Here is a 26,669-nt window from a genome sequence, read left to right as displayed (position 1 = left end):
CGCCAATCATTCCATTCAATAGATTACCTATCTAATTATAAAAAACACCGCACAAAAATCTGCAATAGTTCACTTAAAAATCGATAACATTTACATTCATAGCTAGCTTTATAATTAATTAAATTTGTTACAATGTTTTTTTTTCTTTCTTTTCTTTAACTTACACAATATTTAAATAGTTTTAAATTTTCATAACGTTAACTTTTGGTTGTCTTTTCATTTAAAACAATGTCGAAAATCGTGAGATTCCGGTTTCGTTTGGGTTCTGTCAACCCTAGCGCCGGACGTGACGTATACTAGTGCTCGTTTCGAATCTCGTACGAGTACCCTTCAATAATTTGAAATATGTTTGTCTTATTCTTTTAAATTGTACTATTTTAGTTTTATTATTGTAATTGTAAAGTTGGGTCCGATTGTAGCCACTCCCTCCTGTCCGTCCACATCGTCCTCCATGTTGCCACCGGACCGTCCCGGGGGGGCGGCAGGTCGCGACGCACGGGACGACCACGGCACACTAAATACTATTGTGATATCGCATCGGTAAAGCTGTGATTTATCGAACCGGTCAGAACTTAAGGTAACTATTGTGATATTTGGTAATACGCGGATACAGAATCGTCTACGAGAGACCGGGTCGGCACGGAAGCGGGAAGTGATCACGAAAGGCAGTAAAGGAATCGGCGGGGGCCGAGAGCGGAATGTAGTGTGTGTCCGGGCACTAGGCGCGGTCAGGCGGCGCGGGGGGCGGGCTGGGCGCGGGGGTGCCGTTCCGCGGACGGAGCTTGTCGGCGCGCAGCCGCTGCACCGCCTCGCGCATCTCCGCCGCGAGCTGGTGGTCCGAGCTGTCAAGCCGCGGCCGTCGCGCCGTCGGCTCCTCCACGTCGGCTGCGAGCCGCCGCACCAGGCTCGGGGACTCACTCGCCAGCCGCTGCATCAGCGCCGCTCCGGGCCGCTCCAGGCTTGACCGGATGATCCCCTCCAGGAACGAGCCGTTCGCGGGCGGAGGTGCTTCCTCACGCAACCGCCGCATCATGTGCGACGCGTACAGATCTGGCGTCGGCGGAGGAGCGAAGCCGGGACTAGCCCAGAACGGGTAGCCCGCCGGGTACGTTGGAGTCTCAGGCCCGTTGAGTCCGTTTGAGAATGGTTTGCCCGGCGGCTTCGGTGGGAGCGGCTTAGGAGGCTGCGGCTTCGTATCTTGCGGAGGAGGTTTTGGTTCGCGCTTCCTAGGCCGCATTAAATGTCTTTCCTTAACTTTGTATTCGAGCGTTGAGTGGGGGACACCGTAATAAGAGCCGGCGCGGTGCACGGACATCTCTCCTCGCTGGACTGCTTTCACCGCCTCAACGAGGCTGTCTCGATCGTAGTTCCTATATTTACCCCTCTTGGGTCTAGTGCCCTTGCCTCCAGCGGCCGCTTGGCCGTTATTGTTCGTAGGTACCTTGGAATTGCTCGGCATCGCGTAGTTCCTTTGGTTGTCAGATTGGCTCTTGATGACCGACACGTGTCGAGCGTCCGGCGCTCTCATGAAGGAAAGGTCCGCTTGGTGTGTCCTGTCGAGCGGCTGCTGGAATTTCTGACTTATGCTTTTCGCTATAACGTCATTCAACGACGTAAAAATGTGTTGGGATCCAGCTGGCGGGTCGGCGAACACGGACGGTGACAAGAGGAGATTCGAAGGCGGGTTCAGAGAAGGTGGCGGCTGGGAGATGAGCGGCGTGAGGGGGGTGATCGGCGTAGTAACTGGCGTCGCTGGTGACGGGCTCTTGTCATCGGGGGGAGGGAAGGTCGGTATCTTGAGTATGACGGAAGGCGGAGACTCGGCGCGGTCCTGGTCGCTGTCGGGGTCGGAGTCGTGGTTATCCGCGACGAGGCCGAACTTGTTGACCTTGTTCCGTAGGGTGGAGCGCGGGATGCCGTAAAGCACGGCAGCCCGTCGCGTGCCGAGTCGCCCCGACTGGATGTCGCGAAGGGCTGACTGCAGCTCGTCTTCCGTGTAAGTGCGCCGCCCCGTGCTATTCGATGCTCCATCTAAAGCTGTTCGTCTTAATCTGAAACAATAATCGAATATATAACTAACGTAAAGCTTATTTAAAAAATAATTAATGATATGGGTATATATTTAATGATTTTAAAATTATTGAATAGCAATAAAAGACTTAATTGCGTTTTCTGTGAAATATTAAGAAAACAACATTTAAAGCCTTTAATCTCCTTTTTAAATTATTATTATTATTATTGAATTATGTAAAACTGAACTCCCCTTTTTTTCGCACTAAGAGACAAATCAGTGAAGCTGTCTAAGAAAAACCTTTTTTTTTTAAACTAAAGAGTTTTAAAGGTTTTACATAATAAAGGTTTTTCTTTACATATCTTTTTAAATCGAGGTGTGAAAAGCTTTAAGCGACGTATCGCTTAACACGCGACATTTATCGTTGTAATTAAGGGTACGTTGTGCGTTGCAATTAAATAATATTGTAATAATAAAATTGTTAGTAAAGACATATCCACGTTATCATTGACGTGTGTCACAATTTTTCTTTTAGACAACAAACAAGCGACTGATTCATTAGTTCGTCGACATGGTCAACAGCCGGCTATCGTTAGAGCTAAATTCAAATATTTCAAAACGCCATTTAATCCTAGATAAGGTGAAATGCGAAATATTTGCGTACTGGACCGATAAAGCGGCAGGGCTGTCACACTCTAATTCAGGATACTTGCCGTGCCTGCGATCGAGTAACTAAGCAAAAGTAGCTATTCTAAGTATTATTTGGAAGTTCATTTATAAGTCACCTAACCTCAAATAAGCATAATTATTGTCGCAATAAATCCTTTCCGCGTTAGGGACACTAATGCACATCCATTTCATTTAATTATACACATAAGAAATGACAAAGTGTGTTTCAATTGAAAATAATTTTCAGACATCTCCATTTAGTTACAACTAGTGGTCCCGCAGTAGTCGAAATTCGACTATAATTAACTGGAATTGTAAGTTTGTACACTATTATGATTGTATTTTATACTTCTATAATCACAAATTTCGCCAAGACTACACTATAAAAAATATTAACAAAGACAAACAATATTTAATCTATTCTCAATTTGACAACAGACGTCAAGAACAAAAGTTTGACAATAAATGGTATGCATGCGTGTGTGCGTCAAATACATGGTATGTAGTGTGTGTAATGTTTTCTTTATTGATTTAATGTATCTTTTATGCATTATTTAAAAAAAATATTAGCATTGTGCACTTCTTCTCTATATTCTCTATAAGTGTGGAAAATTTCATAGGTACTCCTCCGTCCGCGCAATTTTTGTAAAAAGGGATACAAAGTTTTTGCTTCACGTATTAATATATAGATAACCCATAAGAAATAAATAATATTAAACAATTTTCAATATGATTTTCAAAGGGCTACAGCAGCCCTGCTACAAACAGTCATTTATCGCTTCACACTCTGAAATTGACCTCACGACATTCGAGATAAAGTTCATTCTTCACTGCAAGCGTTTCGCGTCTTCAATTTCATCTTAAAATTTAAAGTACTTTATTTTTCTGAACAATTGCTTTACACGAGCTTATGCCTTATTGCACAGATGTTAAAGTCGTTTTTGTTTCGGAGTGCGTTCGTTTGCTGCAAGGTCAATGCACCGTCAGACTGGTTTTTGTTTTCCGAGTCGACCCACATCCTTCGTTAGCGAACTATATTCAGTTATCGATTGGCCATTGTGTTTTGTGAGATGCGTTTCACTTTACTGAAGATTTGACCGATTTTTTGCTGATAGCCTTGAGAGGCTATTTCAGCTTCTTGACGTGTAGATGAGCTCAATGGGCTCAAACCGGAGTGTTGCTAACACTGGCCCTAGCGCGAGCAGTGCTTCGCAGAACCTACCGCCGGATCGGAAATGCGACCCACTGAGAAGATCCGGCGAGAAACTCAGTGGGCTGTAACTTGACCGATATTACATAGTCTAAGACTAGTTGTTCAAGTTTATATTAACATCCTAATTTTCTTCTTTCTTTTTCATTTTCTATAATAATGACCATGCAAACCTTACAAGACACGGCTGAACGCAATTGCATTGAGTGCGACGTCATTTGTGGCCAAATTTAAACCACTTACATCTCGTACATACCAATTAACCACACATGACATCATGCGCTGTGGCTTCTTTAAATTTTATTTAGCTGTTTAAGATATTTATATAAAAAAATATGCTTACGATAAACATATCGGGTTTTTGTCTACTAACTTTGTTCAATAACCACATAATACCAGGTGGGACGCGGAGTTCAATCACCCATTTAAGAATAAATAAAAAACCTCTTTCCCAAACGTATTTTTGCTTTACATTGGTGCGTTGATAAGCAGTAGCCAGTTACTGGACTATCACAAACTAGCCATGTATTTAGAAAATGAACTTCCCTAATAAAAATTGTCATCGTCATTTAACTTTATTCAGTGTGGTTTTTTTTCTCCTTTGTAGTATTGGCTATTATTGGGATATTAGGGTTGTCACTGTCGACTTAAAATATATATATATATATATTACACAAATACATTTTATGTGATGCGAAAATGTAGCCGAATGTTGATATAGTTGATTCATTTATATAATCCATAACGTTCCAGTGAAATATTGCGAATTTACAGTGACTTCAGAGGGCTTTTTGAAATAACCCGAGAGGTTATACTGAGCGGTTTTCTTTCATTATACCACACTTGCGTACTTCTATCAATGCAAAACAGTTAATAAGCCACGTTTAAACCTGAAGAAACTTTACAATCTATACATTGATACGTGAAGCAAAAACTTTGTATCCCTTTTTACGAAAATTGCGCGGATGGAGGAGTATGAAATTTTCCACACTTATAGAGAATATATAGAAGAAGTGCACAATGCTAATATTTTTTAAAATAATGCATAAAAGATACATTAAATCAATAAAGAAAACATTACACACACTACATACCATGTATTTGACGCACACACGCATGCATACTATTTATTGTCAAACTTTTGTTCTTGCCGTCTGTTGTCAAATTGAGATTAAATATTGTTTGTCTTTGTTAATATTTTTTATAGTGTAGTCTTGGCGAAATTTGTGATTATAGAAGTATAAAATACAATCATAATAGTGTACAAACTTACAATTCCAATTAATTATAGTCGAATTTCGACTACTGCGGGACCTCTTGTATAATGAAAATTAAATAGTTCACACGACTTTCCTCATCGCGTTCCCGCCAATACATCCAAAATATTTCAAACGTGGCATTTGTTTGGAATGTTTTCGTTGATAATTCAGGGAATGGGAATTATTTGATCTTCTGCGATTACTCACTGAGGGCTCTATCAATATACGATTTAAGTGACACACGTTACAAGAACATTAGTCACGTTAAAAAAAATAAAAGTAGTAAGTGCGTTGGACCGTAGAGTACTTGCGTTTTTATGATAAAAAAAATAATCCAAAGTGCATTTAATTTCGCAATGATTTATTTACACATGCATCGTGATAAACCCGTTTCTTCGGCTATGCGCTCGATAAGGGGTCCCTGAACTTCTACGAAGGGAATTGCAATTAATTTCTTTCAGAGAAACGCTCAAGCTTGTTTATTGTTACGCTTGAAATGGACATCAAGCCATTTGATACTATGCAATGTTACAAAGTCAAACATCTGATGATACAATCAAATCCCGTTTTGTTGCTTAAGATACTTTATTTATTTATTTATTTATTTATTACACTTCATGTAAAATTTACATTGGCGGACTTAATGCCTAAGGCATTCTCTATTTATTCACTGGTGGTAGGATCTCTTGTGAGTCCGCACGGATAGGTACCACCACCCCGCATATTTCCGCCGTGAAGCAGTAATGCGTTTCGGTTCGAAGGGTGGGGTAGCCGTTGTAACTATACTGAGACCTTAGAACTTATATCTCGAGGTGGGTGGCGCATTTACGCTGTAGATGTCTATGGGCTCCAGTAACCACTTAACACCAGGTGGGCTGTGAGCTCGTCCATCCATCTAAGCAATAAAAAAAAAAAAAAAAATCATATCATTTATAATAGTTACACTCAAACAACAATTCGTATATTTTTTTTGTCTTTGCTTATTTAAAAAAAAGGTTCGATCTAGCAAATAGGCTATACAGATCTGACGTCTACAGATTACTGGAACGTTTGTGATTACGCATCCCTACTCGTAGCCTAAGATCCTTAATGCAAATATCAGGTCACTCTATACCTAATCTGGTGTTGAGTGCTTACTGGAGCCCATGGACATCTACAATGTAAATGCGCCACCCACCTTGAGATATGAGTTCTAAGATCTCAGTATAGTTACAACGGCTGCCCCACCCTTCAAAATGAAACGCATTACTGCTTCACGGCAGAAATAGGCGTGGTGGTGGTACCTACCCATGCGGTCTCACAAGATGTCCTACCACCAGTAAACCTGTTATTAAAATAATAGTTTTAGTTATGTCTATGACGCGGGAAAACTGACAAACATACTAAATATTTTATTGCGTGAAAAAGTAATTTAAAATGGCTGTTATCGACCTCAACGAAGCTATATAAATAAAAATATGAGTTTAATAATTAAAAGAGGACATTAAGCTTCAGGTCACAATAGAAAACAAAAGCGTAATCAATGTTAATTTAACTGTATCAAAATACAAATTAGTTTTTATGAAGCAATAATAATTCAAAATGGCCACCGTTATCGTTAGCTGTCAATAGTTCATCGAACTATAAGACGCGTTCGGTTTAGTTTTCATAGTTTTATGGGTGCGTTCACATTATTGTTTGTGTAATCCGAGATGGCTGTAGGAAGTGGTATTATGTGAACGCGTCCGTTACGAATGCACGAAACGACCCCATGGTCAGTGTTGTGGATTAAGTTGAAATATTAGATCCCATTTTAGAACTAAAATACATAGTGTTTCAGAATAATCGAAGTTTCGCCACAATTAACTTCAATATTTATTTATTTATTCATATCATTTACCTATAATAGTTACACACAAAAAGACAATTAATGAAAAACACTAAAGCTGTGTATTTTTTTTGTCTTTGCTTATTTAAAAAAAAAGGTACGACCTAGCAAATGTCAGGTCACTCTGTACCTAATCTATGATTCACAATTTTTTTTAAACTTATTTAAAGGCCTTGATTCTTTTATTTTAAGCCAAATCAATCAATCAAAACATCCAATTTTGTCAAACAATCAACATCAAAACAATCAATTTTGTCCACTTAACACCAGGTGAGCTGTGAGCTCGTCCACCCTAAGCCTAAGCAATAAAAAAAACAATTGGTGGATGATTTGTGCCGAGAGAAATGGGGCGAAATAACGGGTGGTGGTACCTACCCGTGCGGACTCGCAAGGTCCTGCCACCAGTAACACCGATCATCGATTAAAAGCAGTTCATTAGACCCTGAAAATTATGTTGATTAACGAAGATAATGTTTTCAAAGTTTTTCTCACCTGCTATCCAAGAATTTGGGGTCAGGCGGCGGCGTACCGCTGGTGCTGGACGTGGACTTGGCGCTCAGGTCCAGCGGCTGTTCTACAGGACTTGGAGACGAAGGGGCCGCCGCTTTATCGCTTTCAGACAACCTGGGCACAAAGATTGATGTTATGCTATTGTTGATTTAACTATACCTACTTGAGACCTTAGAACTTATATCTCAAGGTGGGTGGCGCATTTACGTTATAGATGTCTAGTAGCTCCAGTAACCACTTAACACCAGGTGGGCTGTGAGCTCATCCACCCATCTAAGCAATAAAAAAATTGTCTGAAGGCTTCGTTTATTTATCGCCTGCTGCGATATTGCACATGTCGTTTAATGATACGTATTTGAATGAGTTCACGGTTCACCTGATGTTAAGTGATAATGTAAGTCGCAATTGCATTGTTCTACAAATTTTCGTGGCTGAGCGACAAAAAATACTTTTTTTATTTTCAATTTGAAATGAATTGATTAACATTGAAACGATATTTTTATATTAAATATTATATTCGATGCTTGGAATACTTTACAATTTTCTTTGTCGGACGACATAGGTGTTATTTTTTGACGTTTGAATAAAGTGCTAATTTTCTTTAAGATTCTACGTTCTTCATTTCACACAGAACGAATCTTTATGTTGTAAAAATAGGTTTTAATTATGTGTCCGACACGTAAAAACTGAAGAATAAACTATAGCCCGAACAAAATACTGCGTAACAACACTCTTTGCAATGAAATACACCAGATATTCGGTTGCTAGGCAACACGGCCTGAAATAAATAACAAAATGGCCGACACAAAAAATGGCTGTTACCCATCGCTCACACACAAGGCGCGAGACTATGCCCTTGAATTATTAACTATATAGATGTATTTTTTTAACAGTGTTAAATTTTATTAGGCATGCTTTTGTGCTTCTCGAACTTAAGTGGTACTCGAAGGAATTTAATTGATGTTACCGGCGTCTCACACACGTTAAGATCAATATGCAGTTACAATCGAGTAATGTTAAATCTTTAAGATTGGAACGTATGCTTAATTTGAGAAAGAAACAAGGCCTAAATTATTAATTGCGGTTTGAAAGTTAAAACAAGCGGTATTTCAATACAATTGATACTCCAGCTTCACATCCCAAGCTGGTGGGGTCCATACTGCGGCGTCTATGAAGCCACTAAACCAGCAGGTCAGCTGTGAATTCGTTTGACAATTTATGTAAAAAAATAAAAATAAAAATATCTCGAGTCAAAAAGTACATTTACACCATGAACAACATCCCTTTGCCGTTGTTTTGAGGAAAAGTTCTCGGCAGCTTTAAGCCATAAGCTTACGATTCTAAAAGCATTTATAAGTAGTCACCTCCAATTATTCCCGATAGGCCGGTAGCATCGGAAGAACTTGTAACACACACAGCACGGTAGGACTTGCATTTTATAAAACGTATTTCTAAATTAAAAGTAGAAACGCACGCGAAATTGTACAAAATAATAATGATATTTCAATAATTTAATTGACATATTATCGAATTGAATTAGGACATAACAACACAGTTGACTGTGAATTTCGGTGTTCTGTGCCAAATATTTAATGTAATCAACTTTTATTTGAAATTTTGTTGGGTTATTCATTCGATGAATTAAATTATATTTAAAATGCAATGTATTTCTTTTTCTTCGTTATTATATTGTACATAATAAAATTTTATATGTTTTATACGTTAAATTGACGTTTTATTTCCTTAAGGAATGTAAGGATATGCCTTGATGCGTTTTCACAAGCACACGTTGTTTTTAATCTATTCAATCAAACAACTTTGAGGCGTCAACCTAACATGCCTTAGTTTCTCAGCTTTGACGTTCTAGACACAAAGATTATTCACTATTCGATATCTTAGAAATTAATAAAAAAAAAGCTTGTTTATTGTTTATTTTTGTTTATTGCCTACTTAATGAATAAATTATTTTTTAGCGCCCCCATTTTTTCACCTAGGTACCTGAAAACCACTATAGTGAAAGCACAATCGGTGTCTAAGAGTCTTCCTAAATGAAATTACAAATCGCCTCCCAAGCCTCTACACAACGCCCCCATTTTTTTCTGGGTCTCTTACCGTCCCCCTTTAGGCCTACAGCGTCCACAAGGGGGCGTTATCGCCCACTTTGAGAAAGGCTGGATTAGATGATCGATTCTCTGAGTACCGATAATGTTGAGCAACAAAGTTCTCGAAACAGATCTTGAGCGAAACGATTTTATTTTACGAACGAAAATGCAAATTTATAAGATCAACCCTTCGCATTGAACGTTTTCTATTCCATTGTGTTTGCTCACAGAGCATTACGCCGGTTGACATCATCTGACATTTACACAGGTGCCGTGAGGTGTTACAAAAAGTGCATAATTTTATGCATAATTGATACATCCATTGAACACGATCAATATTTATGAAAAACTAAAATTTTATTTTTGTCTCTCTCTCTCTCTCTCTATCTCTCTGTGTTTGTCTCTCAATTTCTTTTCTGTCAAGTTTCATAAAAAAAAATATGTTAATCTGTGGCCGTAAATACTTTTCATAGAGCTACACTACATTTCGCGGGTAAAACTTTGAATGTCATCGAAATTATATCCTCGTTAATATTTCTATGAAAACAAATACCTACAATTTAATTGTTTTATCTATCATGTCACAATTACATCTCAGGATCTGGCCGTCTCTGAATTTAGCTTATACAGTATTTTAGCTGAAGGCTGTGAATAAGTCAGTGGAAGCTCATTAACGAAAGTTAAATAACGATGGATTATGAAAACGCGCGTTCCGAAGAAATGCGTGAATTGGTACCAACTATAATGGTGGCTCTCAATTGTATGTCTTCAGGGAGCTCTGCAGTAGTTCGGTCACACAGTCCGCAGAAATCCTGGTTAGAAAGGCTCATCCTCACTACTAAAGCATAAGGCAAAGGGCGTAGAGAGGGAAGTCCGGAGTAGTGGTCTGGCCAAGTGACTTGGCGGCTAGAAATGCCAGTCTACGAAGCTCTCTACGAACCAAAGGATAGTAGTGGTGGTAGGGCATTTTGTGATCCCGCTTGGGTAGCGTAGCTTTGAAGTCGTCGTGGCCTAAGGGATAAGACGTCCGGTACATTCGTGTTGAGCAATGCACCGGTGTTCGAATCCCAGGCGCGTACCAATTGTTCTAATGTATTACGTACTCAACAAATGTTCACGATTGACTTCCACGGTGAAGGAATAACATCGTGTAATAAAAATAATACCCGCAAAATTATAATTTGCGTAATTACTGGTGGTAGGATCTCTTGTGAGTCCGCGCGGGTAGGTACCACCACCCTGCTTATTGCTACCGTGAAGCAGTAATGCGTTTCGGTTTGAAGGGCGGGGCAGCCGTTGTAACTATACTTGAGACCTTAGAACTTATATCTCAAGGTGGGTGGCGCATTTACGTCGTGGATGTCTATGGGCTTCAGTAACCACTTAACACCAGGTGGGCTGTGAGCTCATCCACCTACCTAAGTAATAAAAAAAAAAACCAGCGGTAGATTCTGCGAAGCACTGCTCTTGCTAGAGCCAGTGTTAGCAACACTCTCGGTTTGAGCCCCGTGAGCACCTACACGTCAAAGAGAAGCTGAAATAGGCTCTCAATGCTTTCAGCATATATAAAAAAAAAAGTGCTCGAAATCATATAAAAAAATGCAACGTGTCATAAGGGAAGACTTTTACTGTTTCTTCTTCTCTTGTTTCTTTTACTTCATCAGCTCGATTACACGTGCATCAAAAAGCAAGTTATACATAATCTTCTCGTTCAGACACAGTTTTGGTTGAAACAGCGTTATCCAATCACGACATTCTTTTTTACGAACGCTTGCGTAACACTACTGAGCTATTTTTGGTTTAAAAATAATAATAATAAACATTGACAACAAATGTTGAATGTGTGTATTACTGACAACCTTCAACCGCTAACAAATGTGTTTCGCTTCGTACCGTCTGCCCTTTCAATTTATTTATTTATATTTCGAATAACTTTAAGTTTGTTTTCGATGCGCTAACAATGAGACGTTGCGCAATCGCTCTGAAAGACTGATGGTCTTTATCACTACATAGTATAAAACAAAGTCGCTTTCTCTGTCCCTATATCCGTATGTATGCTTAAATCTTTAAAACTACGCGACGGATTTTGATGCGTTTTTTTTAATAGATAAAGTGATTGAAAAGGAAGGTCCACTATTTAATGGATGTTATTATACATACTAGAGGTCCCGCAGTACTCGAAATTCGACTATAATTAATTAGGATTGTAAGTTTGTACACTATTATGATTGTATTTTATACTTCTATAATCACAAATTTCGCCAAGACTACACTATAAAAGTATTAACAAAGACAAACAATATTTAATCTATTCTCAATTTGACAACAGACATCAAGAACAAAAGTTGACAATAAATAGTATGCATGCGTGTGTGCGTCAAATACATGGTATGTAGTGTGTGTAATGTTTTCTTTATTGATTTAATGTATCTTTTATGCATTATTTTAAAAAATATATTAGCATTGTGCACTTCTTCTCTATATTCTCTCTACGTGTAGAAAATTTCATACTCCTCCGTCCGCGCAATTTTCGCAAAAAGGGATACAAAGTTTTTGCTTCACGTATTAATATATAGATAATAACATCCATTAAATAGTGGAGAAATCAATAATAAATTACGGTTTCCGAAGCGAAGCGAGGGCGGGTCGCTAGTTATTAATAAGTTTGCTAGATTTAGAAAAAAACAATTGAGTTCAAAGCGAGGGTACTCCCGAGGCAATGGCAAATAAAGTAAAAAGATATTTGGTTGTATTTACTAAGCTGAACACAGACGTTTGATCTTTTTATATGAGTTTTTATTTTTTGATAATTCAAATCGGTAAAGAAATTGTGGCATTTTAATGAGTAAAATATAGGTACGCACACGTGAGCTCACCTTCTACCCATAGCGTAGCTGGAATAGCCAATAGCCTATTATACCAGCAAATAGGTAGGTGAAAAAAACGCTACCAGTAGTTAAGGCTTCAGAGTAGGAATTCTCAAGATACTAGTGCCTCGCGAAAATATATCATTTTCCACCTTTATAAGGTCCTTGTTTAATTCAGTGCAATTTGTAATACTAGCGAGTTTCTTACATACAATCTATATATTAATACGTGAAGCAAAAACTTTGTACGAAAATTGCGTGGACGGAGGAGTATGAAATTTCCCACGCTTATAGAGAATATAGAAAAGGAATGCAGATTGTTAATATTTTATTAAATTATGCATAAAAAATGCATTAAATAAATAACAAAACATTACACTCCTACTACCATATAAGTGACACACACGCGCATGCATGCTATTTGTTTATAGTCAAACTTTTCTTATTGCTTATAGTCTGTGGTAAAATTGAGAATAGATTAATGTCGTTTGTCTTTAATATTAGTTATCTATAGTGCATTTTTGGCCGACACTTTAATTATATTAACGAAGTATAATAAAGTCTTTGACAATAGAAACATAATAATGTTCAAACTTGTAATTTCAATTAATTATAGTCGAATTTCGACTACTGCGGGACCACTAGTTATTTTTAAAATCTCATTAAACAAGTCTTCTTTAAATAATTTCTTTTTCTCAATATCATAATTATAAACAACGTTCTGAATTTACGTATAAAGAAAAAAAAATTGCCGCTTTTGCTAACCCACATTTGCGGTGAATTCAACGATATATACAATATACAGTAAGACGTGTTCGAAGGAATATCAGGACAGGTAGCAGACACAATAACAACACGCTACGCCTTTTGTGGGCAGGCAACGATGTAGCTACAATTACGACGAAGCGATGTTGAGAAACGATATTACTATCTCACTTGGCCCGGTCACCGAAAGACATAAGGTTCAAAATTCAATTGCCTGGAACTAAATACTACCCTTCAAGCAGAATGCGGATGAGCTGTTTAGAGGGGAGACTGAATGAATTAATCCAATTGAATTAAAGTGTTTAAGGATGGAGTCGTATAGAGATAATTGTCATAATAACAATAGAGTTGATGACCCTTAAACATAATAGGGAGGTGAAAAGTACTGTTACACGGGTCATTTATGATAGTCTTTTTGATAAAAGACGAAAATACACAATGTACACTATTTACTTATGAACAAAAAACATTTTTTTATTGCTTACATGGGTGGACGAACTCCCAGCCCACCTGGTGTTAAGTGGTTACTAGAGCCCATAGACATCCACAACCGTAAATGCGCCACCCACCTTGAGATATAAGTCGTAAGGTCTCAGTATAGATTTACAACGGCTGCCCCGCCCTTCAAACCGAAACGCATTACTGCTTCACGGCAGAAATAGGCAGGGTGGTGGTACCTACCCGCGCGGATTCACAAGAGTTCCTACAACAAGTAAATATGTTAAAAATTAGAATATTTAGGTTACACAAGTTAGAAAATAACAGGAGGGTCTCACGAGATGGTGGTCGATGGTAGATTAAATGCCCAAGGATGGTCTCAGGCGGCTTAAGTGTTGATGTAGCGCTTTCTATCAGCATGTCCCGATCCACTAACGGTGCTTTTAGGTACCTCAAGCACCGGCCACCGTTCTCGTCGAAGCCGTCGCTGGCGACGAAGAGTTCGGTGAGTAAACTAAACCATAGACATAGCCCACTGAGTTTTCAGCCGGATCTTCTCAGTGGATCGCGTTTCCGATCCGGCGGTAGATTCTGCGAAGCACTGCTCTTCCTAGGGCCAGTGTTAGTACGCTTCCTGGTTTGAGCCTCGAGAGCTCCCCTACATGTTAGTATTACTCTGGCATAGTCTTTCAAGGCTATCAGCTTCTTCTTCTTAGTTGAATACTTCATTGCTGAAGGTCGTGTCCCTGAAAGCCCTTCGTGGCTCTTTGTACCATCAGCTTCCATTTGCTTCGGTTTTCGGCTTCTCTCAGGGCGTTCGCAACAGAGAGTCCAGTGAGCGCAGTTATCTGATCCGACCAACGGTTTGGTGGCCGGCCGGCGGGTCTTTTCCCTTCTACCTTGCCCACCACAATCAATCTTTCAAGGTTGTCTGATGGCCGCCGAGCAATGTGACCAAAGTATGAAAGCAAAAGGCAGGAAAAAAATCAGCATCATCCATAATAATATAAATATATAAATGGGTAAGATTCCGAAAAGTATCAATAGTTCCCTGCTATTGTGTATCATTTATTGCGAGTTGGTAATTTGTACACGTATAGTCCTAATTTAGGGACCCAGGTCTTAACTTAATATAAATATGAACGATTTCTACATGATCAAAATAGTTTTGTTCGCCGCCATATATGATTAGAATAGGTTATGCTTAAAACACGGTAGGTTTGGGGATAAGCGAACAAAGGGAAGATCTTCCACCGAGCGGGTGACATTGCTCGGTAGACCGACGGTCCGAATGTTGTTGTTCGGAACTTGTATATATGCGCTTTATCTTGAAAATGTCGTAAGCGAGATTCAGGCATCTGTCAATTATCTTGCGTTGTATGATGGCTACCCGCCACATCACTCCCCTCCGAGACTGGAGGTCGTGTCATTTTTAGTTAGCGTTGTCCGTGCTGAGATTAGCTTGCAAGGGCCAGTGCTGCTCGAAGCCTGCGGTGAGTCGAGGCTAAGCTTGAATGCTGCGTGCGTGTCGCCAGTGCTGCTCGAAGTTTGCAGTGAGTCGAAACTGAGCTGAATGCTGCGTGATTGTCGCCAGTGCTGCTCGAAGTCTGCGGTGAGTCGAGACTGAGCTTGAATGTTGCGTGCGTGTCGTGCGTAGTCCATGTGATGCAGAGCTGCCACGCCGGAGATGTGTGACCCCAAGCGTTGATGATCCGGTCGTGGGCTGCGATGAACTGTAGCGGCGTGATGAGGCAGTGAAGTTGCGTGCCGTAGGACCAGGAAGCGCGGTGAATCGGCTGCGATGGTCCTGTTGAGGCTGCGATGCTGGCTTGCTGTGGGACGACTGTCAATGACGTGCTTTTATCTGCGTGAATGCGGGGATTGTGGTAGCCGAAGTTCTTGATGCGCTGATGATAAATCAGAAGGTTGCGTGTTCAGATCACGTCGCAGGTCACCAGTTTGGAGAATATACGACGAAAGGAAAGATCTTCCACCGAGCGGGTGACATTGCTCGGTAGACCGACGGTCCGAATGTTGTTGTTCGGAACTTGTATATATGCGCTTTATCTTGAAAATGTCGTAAGCGAGATTCAGGCATCTGTCAATTATCTTGCGTTGTATGATGGCTACCCGCCACAGTAGGTATGTAAAATTTACGATTAGTGTTCTTTTAATAAAATTAACAATTACAACAAAAAAAACCCAAGTCATATTTTAACGGAAACGTCAAACAATAGTTAACGAGCGACTCAGACATTATTATGTGCTTATAATCTACATGCGATCTATGTTTAATACGATTCGAAATTATAAAGGACAGGTGGAATAAATAAATAAGTAAAAAAAAAACAACAAAAAATTAACATGCAATTATAATAACGTAAGTTTTAATGGCAGCTGCTTTTGCTTGTTTCTATTTGCGCTATTATTTGATAAAGCTCTAAAAGCTTGGCTTGCTCGACAAACTTCTAATGTAAAGCTGGTTTCTTTTTCATTAAGGAAAATCGTTAATGTTATCGTTATGTTGTGATATTGTTTTAGGAAGCGTGTTCTGTTAGTTGGATGGTCTCAACAAGAAATAAACCTATGCAAAGCTATGTATAGAATTTACTTCGATGTTCATTATTCATGGACATAATTTAGACTATTTTTACGGCTCAATCACCTGAGATTTTTTTCCCTACCTATGCTGATAGCCTTCCTGATAGTTTTAGCGAGACTAACGAACAGCAATATATTTTTATATACATATATAGATTAAGTTTTATTACTGTATTTTTTTCTAGTTCGCTCTCCGGCTTTAGAGCGGTTTTCGTAAGTGGCACACGGCCGATTGTCAAGTGTGGCGGCGTTTGAAATTATAGTGAGGATGCGAGAAATTTGCGCGTGAGATGACAAGTGTCACGTGCGGTTTCTTGTAGGTAATTTTGTGTTGATTTGGGCATTTCGAGATGCTCGGAATAGCTCAACATCTGAATGTAATAATTGGGATTATAAATCCTAATTTGGGGGCAGATGACCGTGGGTTATTAATCTTCGATTATTTATAAAACATTATTATTAAACATAATTCTATGTACATCGCCACAAGGCTGTCCGGTATCAGCTTCCAACGTATTCTTTGATTCTCTTCTTCTGAATCTTATAAATAGCTTCTAATTTAATAATTTAATAATAATAAAAATTCTAATAATAGTCCAATGTCATTTTAATTTGATTGGACCAGCCCATAAGACTACGCACCCTTGACCTCTTTCCTCCTATATCTTATTTATCAAATTTGTATACTAATTTGTCTAATCTATATATATAAAAATTAATTGCTGTTCGTTCATCATCATCATCATCATCAACATCATCAGCCTATAGCAGTCCACTGCTGTTCGTTAGTCTCCCTAAAACTCGAGAACGGCTGGACCGATTTGGCTAATTTTGGTCTGAATTATTTGTGTTAGTACAGAGAAGGTTTAAAAGGTAGATAAATATGAAAATGCTCGGAATTAAATGAAAATAACAATTTTGTTTTCCCTTTAATGTGTCCCCGTCGGACGGATTCCTATTGTTTGTTTTAAGTTTATTTTATACAAAAGTTTAGGTTTTACTAGGCTGCACTAAAATTATCGGGAATGGAATATTTCCACTGTTCCTGTCATATTAAAATCTTTTTAATTGAAAACTCCTTGGTTTTAAAAATCGAATACCATTTATTTATTTAAAAAAAGATTCTCGGTCTTGTCACGAGGTTTTGTCAAACTTGTTTAGTCGTTGAGAAAATGGAATTGACTCGAGAAAATTCAAGAGCGATGATTTATTATGACTTTCGAAGTGGTTTTACACAAAAGCAGTGTGTTGACCGGATGATTTCTGCATTTGGTGATGAAGCCCCATCCAAAACCACAATTTATCGCTGGTTTGCTGAGTTTCAACGTGGACGTGTCAAGCTCAGTGATGATCCCCGTCAAGGTCGTCCAAAAACTGTAGTCACCCAAGAAAACGTTGATGCTGTGCGTAAGCTGATTGAGGAAGATCGACATGTGACATACCGCGAAATTCAGGCAACTTTAGACATTGGCATGAGTCAAATACAAATAATCTTGCATGAACAATTAGGTGTAAAAAAGTTGTTTTCCCGATGGATACCGCATTCGCTCTGTGAAGAGCAAAAAGCGGCTCGCGTTACTTGGTGCGTCAGAACTCTCGAAAGATTCCACGCAGGATCCTCAAATGCTGTGTACAACATTGTATCAGGTGACGAATCCTGGATATACGCGTACGAACCCGAAACAAAAAACCAGTCACGAGTTTGGGTGTTCGAAAATGAGTTAAAGCCAACAAAAATTGTTCGTTCACGGAGTGTTGCAAAAAAATGGTGGCCACGTTTGTCTCCAAAACCGGCCATGTTACGACTATTCCTCTTGAGGGACAAAGAACGGTTAATGCAGAATGGTATGCTAGCATTTGTTTGCCACAGGTCGTTTCTAAACTCCGTAAAGAGAACTGCAACCGCCGCATCATCCTCCATCACGACAATGAGAGTTCTCACACCGCGCACAGAACAAAAGAGTTTTTAGAGCAAGAAAACATAGAATTATTAGACCATCCGCCGTACAGCCCCGACCTAAGCCCTAATGATTTCTATACTTTCCCTAAAATAAAGAATAAATTGCGTGGACAGAGATTTTCATCATCTGAAGAAGCTGTGGACGCCTACGAAACGGCCATTTTGGAGACCCCAACTTCCGAATGGAATGGTTGCTTCAATGATTGGTTCCATCGTATGGAAAAATGTGTCAAATTTCGCGGAGAATACTTCGAAAAGCAATAAATACATTTTTAAATAGTAATGTTGTGTCACTTCGTTAATTCCCGAAATTTTCAGTGCCGCCCTCGTATTCATCGATTGAGGCACTACAAAGTCTGCCGAGTCAGCTAGTATTTTATAATCAAACAAAAGTATTACACGAGCATTAATTCTGATGTCGTTTTAACATCGTTTCTCACGGCGCAGCGTTGTCACTTGTTCCATTAACGGCATCAATACAAAAGGGGAGACTACCTACGAAATGAAGTGAATACATTTCTGCGGACTGTACACCGGATTCATTGGAAACGCGGTACATCAAACTAAAACAATGAATGTCAAATGAAGTGATAGGGAAAGGTGCCTGTGCGACTTATAGAGTTCAACTCCCCGATGCTATTGTTTTTAATATTTTAAAACCAATTAATAATTAGCCAGTTTTTAGCGAACGCTTTTGGCAGCTTTAGAGTTTTGCTGACCGTACTCTCGTATAATGTGGCCGCGCGATAATTATTATCACATCAAGAACAAGAATAGTTAATCTATCGTCATTGAATTGAGTAAATGTTGGTTAAGACTGCTGATATACTTGAAGAACACAGCCATGTGTTTTTTTTTATTCACATTGTAGGCAGACAAGCATACGGCCCACCTGATGGTGAGTGGTTACCGTCGCCCATGGACTTCAGCAATGCCAGGGGCAGAGCCAAGCCGCTGCCTACCTAATGTGTGCCTGCCTAATGTGTGCTCTAAAAATAGTCCTACGGGAAAAACAGTCCTACCCTTGGTCATTTATATAGCTCAGCCTTTCCCAAAGTGGGGGATAGCGTCCCCTTGTGGACGCTGCAGGCCTAAATGGGGGGTGGTGAGAGACCCAGAAAAAATGGGGGTGTTGTGTAGAGGCTTGGCAGGCGGTTTGTAATTTCATCTAGGAGGACTCTTAGACACCAACTGAGCTATCGCTATAGTGGTTCTTAAGTAGGTGAAAAAATAGGGGTGTTAAACAATAATTTATTGTCAAAGTGGGCAGTAGAAAAAAGAACTTTGGGAACCCCTGGTATAGCCTATTATCATTACCTTAAAATCGTTTATGATCCGGAATGAGCATTTTCGTCATCTCGCATCACAACTGTATAATCTCAAAACTTACTCATTTTACAGGAGAATATTTTAACTTGTGATATTTTTAATATTAATCATCTTTGCAACATTTATTTTTTAACAGTTACATTATCTCTCTTTTAAAGTAAGATAAAATTATATATTGTTAATAGTAGTCAAAACATAGGTAAATTAAAGAAAACTAAATTACGTTATTTTGACAGTATTTATGAGAAAAATACTGGTGATACCAAATTCACTGGTGGTAGAACCTCTTGTGAGTCTGCGCAAGTGGGTACCACCACCCTGCCTATTTCTGCCGTGTAGCAATAATGCGTTTCGGTTTGAAGGGTGGGGCAGCCGTTGTAACTATACTTGAGACCTTAGAACTTATATCTCAAGGTGGGTGGCGCATTTACGTTGTAGATGTCTATGGGCTCCAGTAACCACTTTACACCAGGTGGGCTGAGAGCTCGTCCACCCATCTAAGGAATAAAAAAAAAAGATTCCGCATATTAACTCAATTTCGAATATTTTTGGAAATTATACACTTTTTAATGCGACGGTGTGTATGGAAATCATAATTATGTACACACTATCATTAATGACACATTGTGGCTAGATTTTATTTGCGGTTGTTGGCTGGCGCACGCGTTGCGCCGTACCTTAAGTGACAGTCAAGGTCACCGCTGATAAAGATTAATCGATGGTTGGATCTGCAATTAATTAGTATTGCTCGTTTATCTCAAATGAATTCGTGTGTCGTGAATTGTTAGCTCATAAGATGACGGTATTTTCTTTGTTTATTCTTCGTTTTAGCGGATCGTGGCCACAATTAAAACTGTTTTTACTGTAAAAAATTCGTGTTTGTTATTTTTACAGTTTACGTGGTTACAGATATTGTTATTGGTAGACATTTGAATGTTGTCTACTGTTTGTCTATTTTTAATAAAACCATTATTGGTACCTATAAAACATATTGCATAGATGTTCATCTGTTTCTCACAGCCCACCTGGTGCTAAGTGGACAGCGCAACATGAATGCTGTTTTGCCGTTCTATGTGTAAATTGCATAGTGATTGCGCAAATTAGAATTTTTGCGCAATCATTCTCCTGCCCTTCTCCCAGTCACGTGGGGTCGGCGCAACATGTTTTCTCCTTCCATACTCCTCTATCATATACCATTTCTTCGCTCACTCCCCTCTTACCCATATCATCTTTTACGCATCAGTCCTTCTTAGGTCTACCTCTTCCTCTATATCCTTCCACATTCATAGTTAACACTCTCTTACCATCCTCATTGTCATTTCGTCTCATCACATATCCATACCATTCCAAGCGCGCACTTCTCAGCTTCTCTGTCACAGGTGCCACTCTTCAGACTTCCTCTAACATATTCATTCCATATTCTATCCGTTCTCGTTACTCCACACATCCATCGCAACATTCGCATCTCTGCTGCATGCAATCGCCATTAACCAAATTCGTATTAAGTACTAGCGACCCACCCTCGCTTCGCTTCAGAAACATTAAATTTTATTATTGATAGCTGAGTCCCACGATGCTACCCGCGGTTAGTCGTATCGCGGGTGACACCGCGGGGCAAAGCTAGCCTACGTTACTCTTTAGATCATCAGCTATCTATCAGTGAAAGTCTCGTCAAAATCTGTCCAGCCGTTCCAGAGATTAGCCGGAACAAACAGACAGACAGACAAAAATTAAAAAAAGTTGTTATTTTGGTGTATGTACCGTATATATATTCATATGCACGTAGTAAAAAGTGGTTATTTCAATGTTACAAACATACACTCCAATTTTATTTATATGTATAGATAATGTGTTTCTAGTTCAATTTATAGCTTGATTGTAATACGTAATCCTAATCGAAATAGCTACTAATATAAATGGATCGAAATAGCTAACCATAATTAAACGGTTACGCGAATATTATGTTAATATTTAGAAGACTTAAATCACCCACGGTCTGGAGTTACTGTGCGCCTCTTATTTAAGAAGTAGTATTATTATGTATCGCTTTCATTCAACTCCAATTGTGAGCATATGTATGTACCACCACCCTATTTCTATGCCGGTTTTAATGGTACCCCATTCTTTTTTATTTTTACTGGAGCCCATAGACATTTACAACGTAAATGCCGCCACCCACCTTGAGATATAAGTTCTAAGCTCTCAAGTATAGTTAGAGCGGCTGTCCCACTCTTCAAACCGAAACGCATTACTGCTTCACGGCAGAAACAGGCAGCGTGGTGGTACCTACCCGTGCGGATTCACAAGAGGTCCTACCATCAGTAAATGCAACTGAAACAATTTATATCCTAAGATGAGTGACATTCACGCGGTAATATCTATGGACTTCAGTCACCAATTATCAGTTAATTAGTCATCAATCATCTAAAAACTAAATAATAACGTCTTTATTATTTACATTAACTAATTCGTTTTCTAGTTTCTAATTTTTTTTTTTTTATTGCTTAAATGTGTGGACGAGCTCACAGCCCACCTGGTGTTAAGTGTTTACTGGAGCCTCTAGACATCTATAATGTAAATGCGCCACCCACCTTGAGATATAAGTTCTAAGGTCTCAAGTATAGTTACAACGGCTACCCCATCCTTCAAACCGAAATGCATTACTGCTTCACGGCAGAAATAGGCGGATAGAAATAATCGGAATATTTCTAAATATGTATCTAGCTAATTGTAAATACGTACGTAAAATAACGCTCTCGTAAGTTTAGATAAACTCGTATTGAGCAGACACCGTTCCAACGGCATTGAATTAAAGTTTAAGGTAAAATGCAGATATGCGAAGACACTGTTCATGCTTAAAATGGATCTCAAACAATATTATCGACGGGTTATATCTATGAAGGCCAACAGCTTTATTATTGTGGAAGAAAAGCGCTTAGTTAAGGAACGTAGGATTTGAATTGAATTCTCGTTTAAGTGCGCCGAAGCATGTGTCTTCTTCTTCTTTTTCTCCACCTTATCCCACTAGGTGGGGTCGGCACAGCTAATTTTTCGCTTTCATTCTCTTCTATCAGCCGTCAGCTTTACACTCACTTTTACTGATCGGAGGACCTTTTGTGAGTCCGCGCGGGTAGGTACCACCGCCCTGCCTGTTTCTGCCGTGAAGCAGTAATGCGTTTCGGTTTGAAGGGTGGGGCAGCCATTGTAACTATACTTGAGACCTTAGAACTTGTATCTCAAGGTGGGTGGCGCATTTACGTTGTAGATGTCTATGGGCTCCAGTAACCACTTAATACCAGGTGGGCTGTGAGCGCGTCCACCCATCTAAGCAATAAAAAAAAAAACACACTCCGGCTTGAACCCCGTGAATGTGAGCTACACGTTAAGGTGAAGCTGAAATAGCCTCTCAAGGCTATTAGCATAGACAAGAAAAAAAAGACTATAATAGTTCGACGCATATCGATAAATCGGCCATGAAAGGAATAAAAATCGATTGGAATGTCGTAACAATGAAAGTAAATTCTGGTCATCAACAGAAATAGTTTGCGAGATTTATTTAACACCTAACTATCCTAGTCGCCGACCGACCTCGCGACAGTTATCGTCTTTTTTTTCTACCTATGCTGATAACCTTGAGAGGCTACTGACGTAGCAGCTGTTGAGCACATGTGACACACTCATATCGTCATTCACACACTCCATCCATGTCTTCTTCGATCGACCTCTTCCCCCTCTACCTTGCACTACCATTTCCATACATCTCCTAGTCACATGCGTCTTCTCTCTACGCATCACATGTCCATACCACGCTAACCGTCCGCTCTTTAATTTGTTGATTACCTTGCTGCGCCGAAACTAGTGTAGTTCAAAAATATCCACCTCTCGCATTGAGACAAGAGTCTGGATCTGGACTAGAGTTTGGACCTATCCATCCTAGCTCAAAATACGCAGTACCAATAAATATTAGATCATTCATTTATCACTACATAGTATAAAACAAAATCGCTTTCTCTGTCCCTATAACTCTATGTATGCTTAAATCTTTAAAACTACGCAACGGATTTTGACGCGGTTTTTTTTAATAGATAGAGCGATTGAAGAGGAAGGTTTATATCTATAATAACATCCAAAATGGCGAAATCAATAATAAATTACAGGTTCCGAAGCGAAGCAAGGGCGGGTCGCTAGTCTATAAATATGAAACTAATGTTCGTTGTAAACATTAATGTATTATAGATATAATGTAGGTTAAAACGAATCTAGAATCAAGGAACACGTCAATCACAGTAAGCAATCGATTCATATAAACGATTTTGATTCGCCGTTTACGTTTCGTGAACGGGATTACCTACCGCGAATTATTAATAAACTGAATTGTATTGTGTGAATAATTTATTCCGATCGAAATGTTTGAACGTAATCACTTTAGGCTTTTGTTGGAACGAAGTTCCTTATCGCGCGCTGTGAAAGGGGGCTAGACGGAAAAAATTCTTACGAAAAGTTGTCACGACACTTTTTAGATCCGTCATTCTGACTAATCAACGTGTAGACGCTTATCGCGTGACATTGCTCGTATCCGATTGGTCCGCGTAATGAGTACAGTTTCTCGAGATCGCGTTTCAACAATAGTAGGTAATTTAGTTCATAGTATTGTTTTTTTCTTCTTCATAATGCCGTAATTTATTATTATAACTTAAAAAAAATTACAATTCCTTCACTAATTAATCGAAAGGAACTTCGTTCCATCCAGGTGTCCCTTGACACCTCTGAAGTTTTTATTTTTCGTGTTCTATCTCTAAGATCTATTTAACAGATTCAAGGCAATAGATTGTAGTGATTGGTTTTGGAAACGCGTGGCTGCAATTGCGACTGTTTTCCATTGTCGATTTAAATTTCTTTTATTGCTTAGATGGGTGAACGAGCTCAAAGCTCACCTGGTGTTAAGCGGTTACTGGAGCCCATAGACATCTACAACGTAAATGCGCCACCGGCATTGAGATATAAGTTCTAAAGTCTCAAGTATAGTTACAACAGCTGCCCCACCCTTCAAACCGAAACGCATTACTGCTTCACGGCAGAAATAGGCGGGATGGTGGTACCTAACCGCGCCGACTCACAATAGGTCCTACCACCAGTTGCAGCAGCTGAAAATTCAAGGATGCCGCCTCACCTGTCGGCCTGGTGTCGCTGCTGCGCGAACCTCTGCATCATCCAGGCCTGCGTGAGCGGTGGAGGCACCAGTCCCGTGCCCAACGCCGTCAACGCCGCTATCATCTGCTGGAACTGAAACAAGACGCTCGTATACGCCTGTCGACTTTGCAGCCCGTTTTCGAAATTTATCGGATGAGTCGGTGTATCTATCTAAGGAATTTGAAGGCCGGTATATTAAATAAGACGTAGGGAAGTGCATCGAGTGGTGAACTCTTAAACTAGAAGCCTTCTGTTATTCTTTATCTTATTTCCTACCTAAGCTGATAATAGTCTTGAGAGGCTATTTCAGCGTAACCTTAACTAGTAGGCGAGCTCACGGGGCTCAAACCGGAGTGTTGCTAACACTGGCCTTAACGAGAGCAGTGCTTCGCAGAATCTAATACCGGATCGGAAACACGACCCATTGAGAAGATCCGCCAAGAAACTCAGTGAGCTGTGTCTATGGGTTAATTAAGCGACCAGTTCGACGTCGACGGTGACCGGTGCTTGTGGTACCTAAAAGCACCGTTAATGGATCGGGACGACCCGTAATGTCGTGTTTTGGGCCACGTCGACTATTTACCATTCGGTCTACAGGATCGGGTATGTTTCGACTTCTAGGGGACCACTAGTATGAAACTGAAATTAGGGGATATGTGCATAAAAGATTTTCGCTCGAAAAGGAGACCAAACAGAAATCAATATTTTTTTATTGCTTGGGTTGGTTGACGAGCTCACAGCCCACCTGGTGTTAAGTGGTTACAGGACCCCATAGACATCCACAACGTAAATGCGCCACCCCCCTTGAGATATAAGTTCTAAGGTCTCAAGTATAGTTACAACGGCTGCCCCACCCTTCAAACCGAAATGCATTACTGCTTCATGGCAGAAATAGGCAGGGTGGTGGTACCCACCTGCGCGGACTCACAAGAGGTCCTACCATCAGTAATCTCATCTCAATCAAAATTTTAGTATCTTTATGAGACCCACCTGTGCTATAGTCTGTGGGTTCTGCGCTTGGAGCTGCAGGAGATGCTGTAGCAGCGGAGGAGCCGCCGCTGGACTATTCGCGCCGGACACAGAACTGCTATCGGACTCCGACGCGGGACTCTGAAAGAGAAACGGTACGTTATTTTTTTGGAACGAAGCTCCTTATGGGACGATGCGGAGGGGTACCCTGACCGGGAAAAAACGTCCGTAACGTAAATTTTTTATTAGTAACGCACACAGTGTACGACTCTTACTTTGTAATAACATACAAAAAATTACATATTTTTTATAAATCATTGTGAATAAAATAAAATTGATAACTCTGTAAAGTAGTTTTTTTTATCAATAAAAAAATCATAATAAAAAATGTATACCCGAACAATTATTTTCTTTATACCTCGAATAGAACTTAAAATTAATATTTTTATAATAAGTAACTTCGTTCCTATCCGGTGTCCCACAACACCACACATCTTTTTATTTTTATTGCTTGGATGGGTGGACGAGCTGACAACCCACCTGATGCTAAGTAGTTACTGGAGCCCATAGACATCTACAACGTAAATGCGCCATCCACCTTGAGATATAAGTTCTAAGGCCTCAGTATAGTTACAACAGCTGCCCCGCCCTTCAAACCGAAACGCATTGCTGCTTCACGGCAGAAATAGGCGGGGTGGTGGTACCTACCCGTGCGGACTCACAAGAGGTCCTACCACCACGTTAGATGCTTGGAAGGCAAAACTCTATCTTGACAACATGGAGAGTTAATTAACATCAATTGGATTTACTCTAAAAGAAAACAAATAGCTTCTAAGAGATGAGTGAAAATAGACTGGTCCATTGATGAAAGATCAGATTTTTTTTGATGCTTGAGTACCTTTTAACCCGGAGGTATCGGTAT

At 39.7% G+C, this 26,669-nt stretch overlaps 1 protein-coding gene across 5 annotated transcripts in view; it reads right to left on the bottom strand.

Annotated features, from left to right (window-relative positions):
• Nucleotides 1-381: 381 nt before the first annotated feature.
• Eip93F (Ecdysone-induced protein 93F) overlaps nt 382-26,669 on the bottom strand; it is a 199,842-nt gene continuing 173,554 nt past the window's right edge. For all 5 annotated transcript variants that reach the window (XM_089738809.1, XM_028172285.2, XM_089738810.1 and 2 more), the window contains 4 exons: nt 25,769-25,888; nt 24,759-24,871; nt 7,509-7,640; nt 382-2,051 (listed from right to left, as the gene is read on the bottom strand). In XM_089738809.1, coding sequence (XP_089594935.1) covers nt 719-2,051; nt 7,509-7,640; nt 24,759-24,871; nt 25,769-25,888 — 1,698 coding nt within the window. In that variant the 3' untranslated portion in view covers nt 382-718. The remainder of the gene's footprint in view (nt 2,052-7,508; nt 7,641-24,758; nt 24,872-25,768; nt 25,889-26,669) is intronic.

Source organism: Bombyx mandarina, chromosome 26 (assembly GCF_030267445.1).
Source record: "Bombyx mandarina strain Sakado chromosome 26, ASM3026744v2".
Taxonomy (NCBI): Eukaryota; Metazoa; Arthropoda; class Insecta; order Lepidoptera; family Bombycidae; genus Bombyx; species Bombyx mandarina.
This window is presented reverse-complemented; position numbering and strand designations above follow the sequence as displayed.